The following is a 10591-nucleotide window of genomic DNA, read 5'->3' as shown; positions in this document are numbered from 1 at the left end:
GGCCACAGAAGGTGGTGCGGCCGGCGAGGGCTACCGCTACGGTGGGTCAACAGCAACGGGGGCCAAGGCCTGCGGCCGTTGGACAGACGCGGTTGTTGCGGAAGCGTCGACAGGATGACTCCGACGAGGAGGATGATGATGATGCTGAGGTTATCGGGGTCCGCCAGCAAAAGAAGGCCCGCCAAGCTCCGCCGAAGGCGCCAGTGGCCACTGCAGAAGAGGCGCCTGCGAGTGACCTGGACTCGTTTGCCGCCTATACCGAGTTCATGACTGACGATGAACGGGGATTTCTCTACCACCTCTGCGAGATACTGGGGTTTGGTGGTCTGGCGGGGATTTCCCGCCCAACGGCGATTGACGGGTTTAGGTTGGGCTGCATGAGATGTTCATGGCAGGGCAGAAGCAGCCCGGGGTTGAGCGGCAGCTCAGGGACGAGATCAGCGGTCTCGAGAGGGAGCTGGGGGACGCCAAGGACAGGCTGGCAGATGTGGAGCGGCGCCTGACGAAGGCGGATTGCGACGCCGCGGATGCTCGCGGCAAGTTGGAAGTGGCAATCCGACGGGACGTGGAACGGAACAACCACATCTCCAGGATGGAACAAGACATGTCTCTGCTGCAGGAGAAAAAGATTGATATCCTGCAGCGGGAGTCTGTCGCCAAGCAAGCAGCGGTGACGAAACTGGAGGCTGAGGTAGCTCGCCTGCGGGACGAAGGGACCCGTGCCGCTGCCGCCGCTGTGGAGAAATTCAAACAGTCGGCGGAGTACAAAAAGGCGATGACTGAATCGGCGAAGGCCGGCGCCCTAGCCAACGTGGAGATGCTGAAGCAGAGGGGCGCCATTGACTTTGCGAAGGCGTCCCAGCCACCTGTTCTGCCAGTCCAAAATGCTTCGCCGGTGCAAGCTGCGGTTCCTGTCCAGCCTGAAGGTGTTCGCTCGGGAAGCGGGGAAAGTGGTGCACAGCCAGCGGATGGTTCTCAGCAGACTCCTCTGCCTACCCAGTCGGAGGTGTCCCGTGCCGGTTTCCTGGCGGCACACACTCGGCCGGATGGCACCATAGAGACTCCAAGTCCTACAGCCAGAGGGTCTAACCAAACAAGCCGCGCACAACCACAGCCGCCTGCGGAAGGTGGAGATGTTGAAGCCAACCCGAAGAGCTGAGCTCCTACATGTGTGGTTTTTTTTTTTTTTTTTGTTGGTTGAGTTTCGACATTTTGAAGTAATGAACAACTTTGGGTGGGGAGTCTCAGCCCTGAAATGAAATTTCAAAGTTTGACGTTTGTCATGATATGTTTGTACCGCTAGAGTTTTGACTTAGAGATTTTTCTTTTGCCAAGCAATGAAACATTAAAGGAATTAAAATTGGTCCAAGTGCACAACGTAGCGGACGTGGTCCGCTGACGATTCCTAGCATTGCCAGTTTCCCTCAGTGCTAGACTTGGTAACAATGGTTTGAATAATTCCTCGTTTCATTGATAGCTGACTGATCAGCGTTTACAAAAGAGGGGTAGTACCCGTTGGGTAGCTTCCCTTAGCTAAATATTGAACAAAAATTTAGCTAAGTCAAGATGCCTTTGGGTAGCGGCATGACTATTTGTAATAATACCGAAGGTGTTCGGTATTCCAAGGGTGGGTCGTTGTGACGCCATCCTTGTCCATTAAGTAGAAGGTGCCTGGGCTAACGACTTCCACAATTTTGTATGGACCTTCCCAAGTTGGGCGAAGCTTTGTTGGCGGTGGAATGACTTCCTTCATTACCCAGTCCCCCAGTTGGAGGTTCCGGGCTTCGATACCCGCTGCTTGTTTTGCAGGTTGCATAAGTGGGCCTTGTGTCGCTTTTCCTCCAGGAGGTCCTTGTCCAGGTTGATGCCGTCAGTGTTGGTTTCTGGGCGGTAGCCCTCGACTCTGGCGGTAGGTTGAGTAACCTCAATAGGCAGGACAGCCTCCGTCCCGAACATCATGCAAAAAGGAGTTTCACCAGTTGCGGAAGTTGGGGTTGTTCTGATGGCCCATAGAACTTCCGGGAGTTTCTCCGCCCATAGACCCCTTGCTTTGTCGAGTTTTTTCTTCAGCAGCTTTTTGATTATCTTGTTTGCTGCTTCGACCTGACCGTTGGTCTGGGGGTGGGCGACAGATGCAAAACTCATCTTGGTACCCAAGTTGGCGGTGAAAGAGATGAGCTCCTTGTTGTTGAACTGTGTGCCGTTGTCTGTGATTATTGTGTGTGGGACACCGTAACGGCAGTAGATGTTCTTCCAGAGGAAGTGAATTACCTTGGCGGTAGTTATTGCCGTTAGTGGCTCCGCCTCTATCCACTTGCTGTTGTAGTCGATAGCAACTATGATGTACTTGAACTGGCCCTTGGCGGTTCGAAATTTTCCCATCAGATCCAGGCCCCAAGTTGAGTGAATCCATGGAGCGATGATGACCGATAGTGGTTCCGCCGGTGCATGTGGGAGATCAGCAAATTGTTGGCATTTGTGGCATGATCTCGACATCTGGCGGGCATCACCGCCGAGAGTAGGCCAAAAATAGCCTTGCCGTATTGTGCGATTGGCTAAGGATCTGGCGCCTGAGTGGTTTCCGCATTCTCCGCTATGAATTGCCTCCAGAACGACCTTTCCCTCCTCTGGGGTTAGGCAGCGGAGGTTGGGATGGGTGAATCCCTGGCGGTACAGCTTGCCGTTCTGGATGTTGTAGCGGGTTGCCCTCCGCTTGAGTTGTCGCGCCTTAACTTTGTCTTCCGGCAATGTGCCGTTGCGCTTGTACTCAATGACTTCGTCCATCCAGCTGGTATTGACCTCAATGTTGAAGATCTCCGCCAGGGTTTTTGTGATACTTGGCTTGTCAAGACACTCCACTCTTGTGTCCGCTGGACTCTGATGTGGCTGGGCGGTTGCCAGTCTTGCCAGTGAATCAGCCTTGGCGTTCTTTTCCCTGGGGATTTGTGTGATGTTATGAAATTTGAATTTCTTGAGGAGTGTCTTAACGTACCCCAAGTATGCCGCTAACTGTTGGTCCTTGGCCTGGAAGCTGTCATTGACCTGGTTAACGACCAACTGGGAATCACTGAAGATGTTGACACTGTCAGCCCCTGAATCGATGGCGAGGAGTAAGCCGGCAATGAGTGCTTCGTACTCCGCCATATTGTTGGAGGCCTTGAAGTTGAATTTCAATGCGTATTCCACGTTTAGCCCCCTGGTCCTGTCAGAATGACTCCGGCGCCGCTGGCCTTGGCGCTGGCGGAGCCGTCCACATGCAGGTTCCAATCTGACTGTAGGGGAGCTGGCTCCTCAGCGGTTACCATTTCCGTCCCGGGCTCAGCCTCCGTGCCGGGATTGGGCTGACGCTCGGTGAGCTCAGCGATGAAGTCCGCTACCGCCTGGCCCTTCATGGCGGTTCTTGGCTTGTAATCTATGTCAAATTCACTGAGCTCGATGGCCCACTTGCTGAGGCGCCCTGAATGTTCAGGGTTCTGCATCACCTGTCTCAGCGGTTGATTAGTTAGCACATGGATTGTGTGTGCTTGAAAATATTGGCGGAGGCGCCTGGCGGCAACGATGAGTGCGAGAGCTAGCTGCTCCAAGGGTGGATATCTTGTTTCTGCCCCGTTCATGCCTCTGCCGGCGTAGAAAACTGGGAGCTCCTCCTGTCCCTCCCGCCGGACAATGGCGCAACTCACCGCTGATATCGATACCGCTAGGTATATGAACAGTGTCTCTCCTTGCACAGGGATAGAGAGTAGTGGGACTGCCGCTAGGTAATCCTTCAAGCCCTGAAACGCCGTTTGACATTCTGGGTTCCAGTTGATGACTTTCTTGTGAGTCGTTTTGAGGAGTTTGAAAAATGGGGCACACCTGTCAGTGAGCCTGGAGATGAATCGAGAAAGGGCGGTTAACTTGCCTTGGAGGCACTGGACATGTACCTTATACTCAGGGTCCTCCAGGTCGAGTATGGCTTGTACCTTGTCCGGGTTAGCCTCGATTCCTCGTTCACTGACGATATAACCCAGAAATTTGCTGGCGGTGACGCCAAAGAAGCATTTTTCTGGGTTGAGGCGCATGCCATAGGCCAGGAGGATGGTAACTATGATCTTGAGGTTTGCCACATGTCCGCTGGCCTTTATACTCTTGACCAACATGTCGTCCACGTAGACTTCGATTATCTTGCCCAAATGTTCAGCGAACATAGCATTCATCAGCCGCTGATAAGTTGCACCGGCGTTCTTCAGACCGAAAGGCATAACATTGTAGCAGTACAGGCCTTTGTCGGTGGTGAAGGTGGTACACTCCTGATCGCTGGGATGCATCTTGATCTGATTGTAGCCGGAGAAAGCGTCCATCATGCTGAGGAGTTCATGCCCGGCTGTTGCGTCAACCAGCTGATCAATGCGTGGTAGAGGGAAACTGTCCTTTGGGCACGCCTTGTTGAGATTTTTGAAGTCGACACACATCCGCCACTTGCCGCTAGGCTTCTTGACCATGACCAGGTTGGGGATCCACTGGGGATAGACTACCTGGCGGATGAATCCCATGCCCTGGAGCTTGGCGACCTCCTCTCCTATGGCGCGGTATTTCTCCTCGTCAAAGGCCCTTCGCTTCTGCTTGATAGGATAGAAGGATGGCTTGATGGTTAGCTTGTGTGTGATGATTTCAGGAGAGATACCTGGCATGTCTGCATATGACCATGCGAAGACGGCGGCGTTGTCCCGTAGGAATTGAGTGAGTTCTGCCGCCACCTCTGGGTCTAGCTGAGCTCCTATGCGGACTGTCCGCTCTGGGTGCTCGTGGGAGATGCTGATGACCTTCAACGATGTTTCCGGATTGACCGGTTCCTTCTTCACATATGTGGTGGCGGTGCCTAGGATCCTCGAAGATATGTGGTGGCGGTGCCTGATTTCCTACCGTTAGGATTTCGTGGCGGCGGGTTGACCGCGCAATGGTGGTTGAGTAGCACTCTCGTGCCAATTGCTGACTTCCCTTGACACAGCCCGTGCCGTTGGGTGTGGGGAACTTCATGAGAAGCATGTATCCGGCGATGATGCATTTGAGCTTGTTGAGTGCCGGCCGTCCTATGATGGCGTTATACGAACTGAAACAATCCACAATTATAAATTCAGTATGTACCTCCGCCATACATGGACTGGAGCCGATGGTTAACCGCATGTAGTCAGAACCCAGCGGTTGAGTGATATCGCCGGAGAAGCTAAGCAATGGCTCATGGTCTTGTAGTAGTTTCTTGTTCCGCTTAAGGTTGTTGTAACAACTGCTGAATATGACATTGACAGCAGATCCGCACCTTGAATTGATCCATCTTGCCGTCATGGTACAGGGTCTCAATGGCCGTTTTGAGAGCGTTGCAACAGTTGGTATTGTGACCGCTGTCCTCGTGGTATTTGCACCACATGCCGGTGTTTCTTGGCTTGCCCTTTTTGGGGAATTTCGGTGAGGGTGGCGGTGGTATCTGATCCTTGCACTGATTGTAAATTTCCTCGTACGAGGCTGTGAGGACCGTGAATACTGCATACCTCTGAGAGGACTCCGTCTGCTTGTTGCGATTGTCCCCATGGGATGGGCGGTTGCCCTTGTAGTGGTTGTCTTTCTGCCTCTTGCTTTGATAACTGCCCTGTTGCCACTCCCTCTTCTTGTCAGCTAGCGGTGCAGTGGGGGCCTTGCTGGCGGTCTCCTGATGGCTGGAGGAGGGTTGAGATGATTTTGTTGGTGTTGCTGGTGGCGGTGGGGTTTCTCCATATGTGATAAACTCTGCCTGGGCATGAATGACCGCCTCACTCATAAGGTGATCATACGCCGCGTTTGGATGATTGTAGTTGAGGTGATAGAGGAATGGTCCCTTGAGGAGTCCCTTCTTGAAAGCCGCCGAAGCCATTGTTTTGTCGAGATCGCGGCACTGAGATGCTGCCGCCCGCCATCTTGTGACGAATGCCTTCAATGATTCGTCCTCTCCCTGCCGGACGCCAAACAACCGGCTCGTGTTGTGATGACCGGCGGACAACAAGATGAATCAAGAGAGGAAAGCATGAGATAACGCCTGGAATGAGCCGATGGACCCTGGCGGACACTTGAAAAACCAACTCATTGCCTCACTATCCAGCGTTTCGCTGAACAAGTGGCACAGGGTGCCGTCATCAAATCCCTTGTTGTTGGTGACCTTCTTGAACGTGTCCATGTGGACGAAGGGATCGGTCCTACCGCTATAATGTGACATTTTTGGGGTCTTTGCAAACGCTGGTCTAACGGCTTGCAAAATTGTAGCGGTGAATGGTCCTGGCCTGGACGCGAAGAGTGGGTTTGGGGCTGGCGCCGGGGTGCCTGCCTCCGCCAGGATTAGCCTCTGTTCTAACTGCTGCATCCTCTCCAAAATTTGGGCGGTTGCGTTGCCAGCGGGGCCTGCTCGGGCGCTCCGCGGAACTGACCCTCACCCGGGAATGGGTAGATTGCCCTCAGTCCTTGCTCTAGTCCTCGAGGGGTGGGTGCGCAGCGATGACTCCGCCTCCTGCTCCAACAGTTGGGGGACAGGGGGTGGTCCCATTCCTGCCAGCTCAGGTGGGTTTAGCGGTACCTGCATTTGCACAATGGGTCCTATACCAGCGGTAGGCCGGCTGTGTCTGGTGCTGTGTGACTGCTCACTTCGTGCTAGGTTGGCGTTTGCGTCCAGCGCCCGCCTTAGCTCGTCGAAACGTGTCATCAGCGTGGCCACCTGCTCTTGGGCCTCAGCCTTTTCCTTGCGTTCTTGCTTGCGCTCTCTGTTTGCTTTGTGGAGGTCCGCCAGCGCCAGCTCATACAAGGCGGTGAGGTCCTGACCTAGGGGGCGGCTGCTGCTTGGATTTGTTTCACCGCCAGGGTTGACCGGGGTGCTGAATAGTGCGCGGTTGTTGCTTACCGCTGGGTGGGCGGGTTGGGGAACGGCGGACTGGTCTGCCTGCTCCTCGACATTTCCCCCGCTACCGTTAGTCATGGTAATTGTGATGGGATGACTTTTTGTTCAAGGTTTCCCACAGACGGCGCCAATGTTAATGCTCAAAAGTCTGGCGGTAGCCAAACCTTGGTCTAACGCTGGTCCGGCAGGCGGACCGCTACTCTGCCGTTCTGAGGATTACTGCTAGCTGCCAAACACAAGACAGAGCGTTAGAGGGAGACCGCGTTGGGCGGTCTTCAACTCTCCGATGCCTAAGTCAGTCAATGCATATAGGCAGCATAACAATAATGAGTAGTAAATGCGTAATTAATGAGGAGAGAGGAGAGGACCTTTTATAGGTGAGGAAGAGGATGATCTTCTCCTTGTTTTCGATGTGGGACTGATGTGCTTCAGTTCCCAGTTTCAGTAGCTTCTGATGCTAAATTGACACGGCGCGTGGTGGCCCGTCGGCGGTGCTTTGGGGTTGATCCGGGGCTCAAGCGGTAACCCGGCTAGCTGTCTTTACGCTAGTCACTCATATGGTGGGCGTTGGTACCCCTGGCGGTACAATGAGCGTGGCTCATTATAGCTAATTATGCTTGCAAATGCACATGTATGTACACCACTCAAATGAACAAATGGGCCGATGAATAATTGGACAGTTCATTTGGTTCAAGACAAATTGGATAAAACTAGGCCGATTGAGGGTTTCGAAAGTTAAGCCGTTGGTTATCAGCCAGCCGGTAGTCATCAATTGAAAAGAAGGTTTATTATCTGAAAGCCCATCGGCTGGTTGTTCAAATCATGCTAGTCAGTTTCCAACTTGGACTTAGCAACTTAGGAAGACAATAGCCAACAGACGGAGAAGGTTGATAAGTGATAAAGATGAAATTTGATCAAGTTAGTATTGACTTGAAGTTCACCTCAGCTGATAAGGAGAGTTCAACCCAAGTTAGTTTGCTTCAAGATTAGTTCCAGCCGTTGATGACGATCATCAAAGCTGATCAAGATGGAGTCCAGCATCAAGTCAGCCGAAGATAAGCATCGGAGCCAAATCAATATAGAGTCATTAAGCCATGAGGAGCCCAAACTCCACTCAACTTCAAAGAGTCAAGAGATCAGTTCAAGTCACAGAGCATCCAATATAAATAGAAGCATCGATAGAAGAGATCACACACGCAACTCCAGAAACTCAAGCCATCAAGCTTTTCTTGTTTTCGTCTTACTTTTTGCTTAGGTAGAATTTCCGTCTGTCTATTAGTTAGTTTGCTGTGCTAGTTACAATTTCAGTTGCTTTACTTTCCTTGTATCCTAGTATTGATTTTGAATTGTTTTCTTTATTTCACTCAAACAATAGTTAATAATTTTCAGCCATTCCAGATTTCAGTTTTGTTATTGTTACCTCTTATTTGCACATTATTGTCTTTATGCTTTATTTGATTGATCATGTTATTTATTGTTCGTAGTCGCATAGTAGATATTAATCTTGAAGATTTCATTCGTTCCGAGTTCACTTTTACTGTTACTTGTTATTACTTGGATCCAGTTGACCTAAGCCCTGTGACAAGACAATTCGTATTCATTCACACTCTCACAACCACACCTAATTCACCCGACCTTCAGCCATCAAGTCCTTGATCCAAAGGCAGTGAACTATCGGCCGAGAATAAGTTCCTTCCTCGGCTAACAATTGCTTGATAAGTCAGATCTACATCTACTGCACCTACAATTGCACACTTGGCCTTCTAGCCGTGTGTTGGCACGCTCCACAATCTATTCATCGAGAATGACATTTGTTCCTTGATTTCTTTGCTGTATAGGCCGAGGTGATTTTTAGAGGCAGTATAACTCAGTTGTTTGTTTTTTTGGACGCCAGTATAACTCCCCACCTCACTCTTGATGTCAGTGAGATTTGAACCCATGACCCCCATAGTGTAGTGTTGGTTAGACTAGCTAACCAACAGACCACAGCTCACCGACTAAATCACATAAAGTTAAGATAGCGTGTTTGGCAGCGAGTATTATAATTTTCAGTTCTAAATAATACAATTTCCGCGTCAACCAGACCAGTGATGTCTAAACCTAAAAAATTGCAACTATTCTTTGATTTTGACCACCTTTGTATTGTAATCTTTTGTTACGTGGTCACAAGCTTTCTCCATTGTGATTCTAGTCTTATTAGTCATGAGGTCGGTTTAGAATACTGCTCCATCGTCAAACCAAAACATTTAATCATCTCCCGGTTTAAGCTTCTTAATGATGTTTAGTCTCTGAGTCATCATCTTAGTTTGCCTAAATTAACAAAAATACAAAATAAGAATGAGTGAGTGATTGAAATTTTAAAAATCGCTCGTAATTAGCTAGCAAACAAGTTGCACTAAGGAATCGTAACAAATCACAACGGGCTGATCATTGTCGGGCCTGTTTTAAATTTTTCATAGACCGGCCCGACCCTGAAAGATTCGGGTCGAGCTGAGCGAGAGGGTTTCAACGTTTAAGGACCGGGACAGCTCGGATCAAAAGAACACGGGCTGATCCCTTATGCTTTTCGGGCCCATTTTTTATAATTGGAAATTTTCCAGAATCCAAAAACAGAGCATTGCTTGATTTTTTGTGCTCAGTTTACACTTTTACATCACTTTCTTCTGCCGATTTCCTATAAACTTTATATCACTTCAGTTTTCAGAAGTAACAACTTCATACATCACTTGATATACATTGCAACCAAATTTAACAAATAACAAGTGACAAATCAGAAGAGAGAAGTTACAAAGTTGAATTCCAAATTAGAAAAATAGTTCCAAATTTAACAAACGTTCCAAACTAAATGAAAATTTCCAAATTTAACAAATGTCTTGATCCAAATGAAAATGTCCACATATAACAAATGTTCCAAACACAATGAAAATACAAAGCAGCATTCAAAGTCGAAAGATTGTATAGATGGAGAAGGACAGTAATAAACGGGAATCCAATGAAGAGCTCCATGCAGAAAGGAATTGAATGGTATGGGCCACCTCTATAGCCACTAGGAGGCTTTCCAATACTTCTCCAAACTCCTGTACCAATGGTGTATATCATAGCCTCAGGCTCATGGGCGTAGTTGGAATAGTAATTTGTTTGCACGATCTTGTATTCATTGGTCCTAGTGTTAAAACCAAGTGCAACAAAATCAATCGAGTAATGCCTATTCCTATCAGGAAGAGGAATGCTAATGTACTCTCCTAAAATTGGGTTGCACACATACACCCTATCATATCTCATCCACTCACATACACAAAGTAAACCATTGCATGAGTTCATCAACTTAACTACAGAAACAGGGCAAACTGGTAGAACATTATTGGGAGCAAACCTCATTCTCTCGACTCGCATAGGAGACCCAGATATATGGATTAAATCAAATTTCCCTTGATCTCTTGCACGGGACGAGGTCTTGATCAAGATACTGATGGGTGATCTTAGAAGGTGTAGCCGAGCAAATTGAGGGTCATGAATTATATGAAGCCAGTCTTCGCAAACGCATCTGCAACTGTAGAGGGCCTTGATGGAAAGCCTTGATAGAATGTCTATTACTAAAGCTTGTGGAAGTTCTTGGATATTGAAAGCACCTTTGGGTTTCCAGTTTCCTCTTTGCCCTTGGCTGCTACGACTGGCTGCTCTTTTCCCCGGATTCAT

At 49.5% G+C, this 10591-nt stretch overlaps 1 protein-coding gene across 1 annotated transcript; it reads right to left on the bottom strand.

Moving 5' to 3' along the window:
- Nucleotides 1-9736: 9736 nt before the first annotated feature.
- LOC112199404 (F-box protein At3g07870) lies at nt 9737-10591 on the bottom strand. The gene has a single exon (XM_024340427.1). It carries the CDS (start codon nt 10589-10591, stop codon nt 9737-9739), a length of 855 nt encoding a protein of 284 aa, XP_024196195.1.

Source organism: Rosa chinensis, chromosome 4 (assembly GCF_002994745.2).
Source record: "Rosa chinensis cultivar Old Blush chromosome 4, RchiOBHm-V2, whole genome shotgun sequence".
Classification (NCBI taxonomy): Eukaryota; Viridiplantae; Streptophyta; class Magnoliopsida; order Rosales; family Rosaceae; genus Rosa; species Rosa chinensis.
The sequence above is the reverse complement of the archived record's forward strand: the minus strand, read 5'-3'. Positions and strand labels throughout refer to the sequence as shown.

What these genes read in the sequence shown, in the direction of transcription:
- LOC112199404 (XM_024340427.1), bottom strand. Translation starts at nt 10,591, where the DNA reads ATGAATCCGGGGAAAAGAGCAGCCAGTCGTAGCAGCCAAGGGCAAAGA.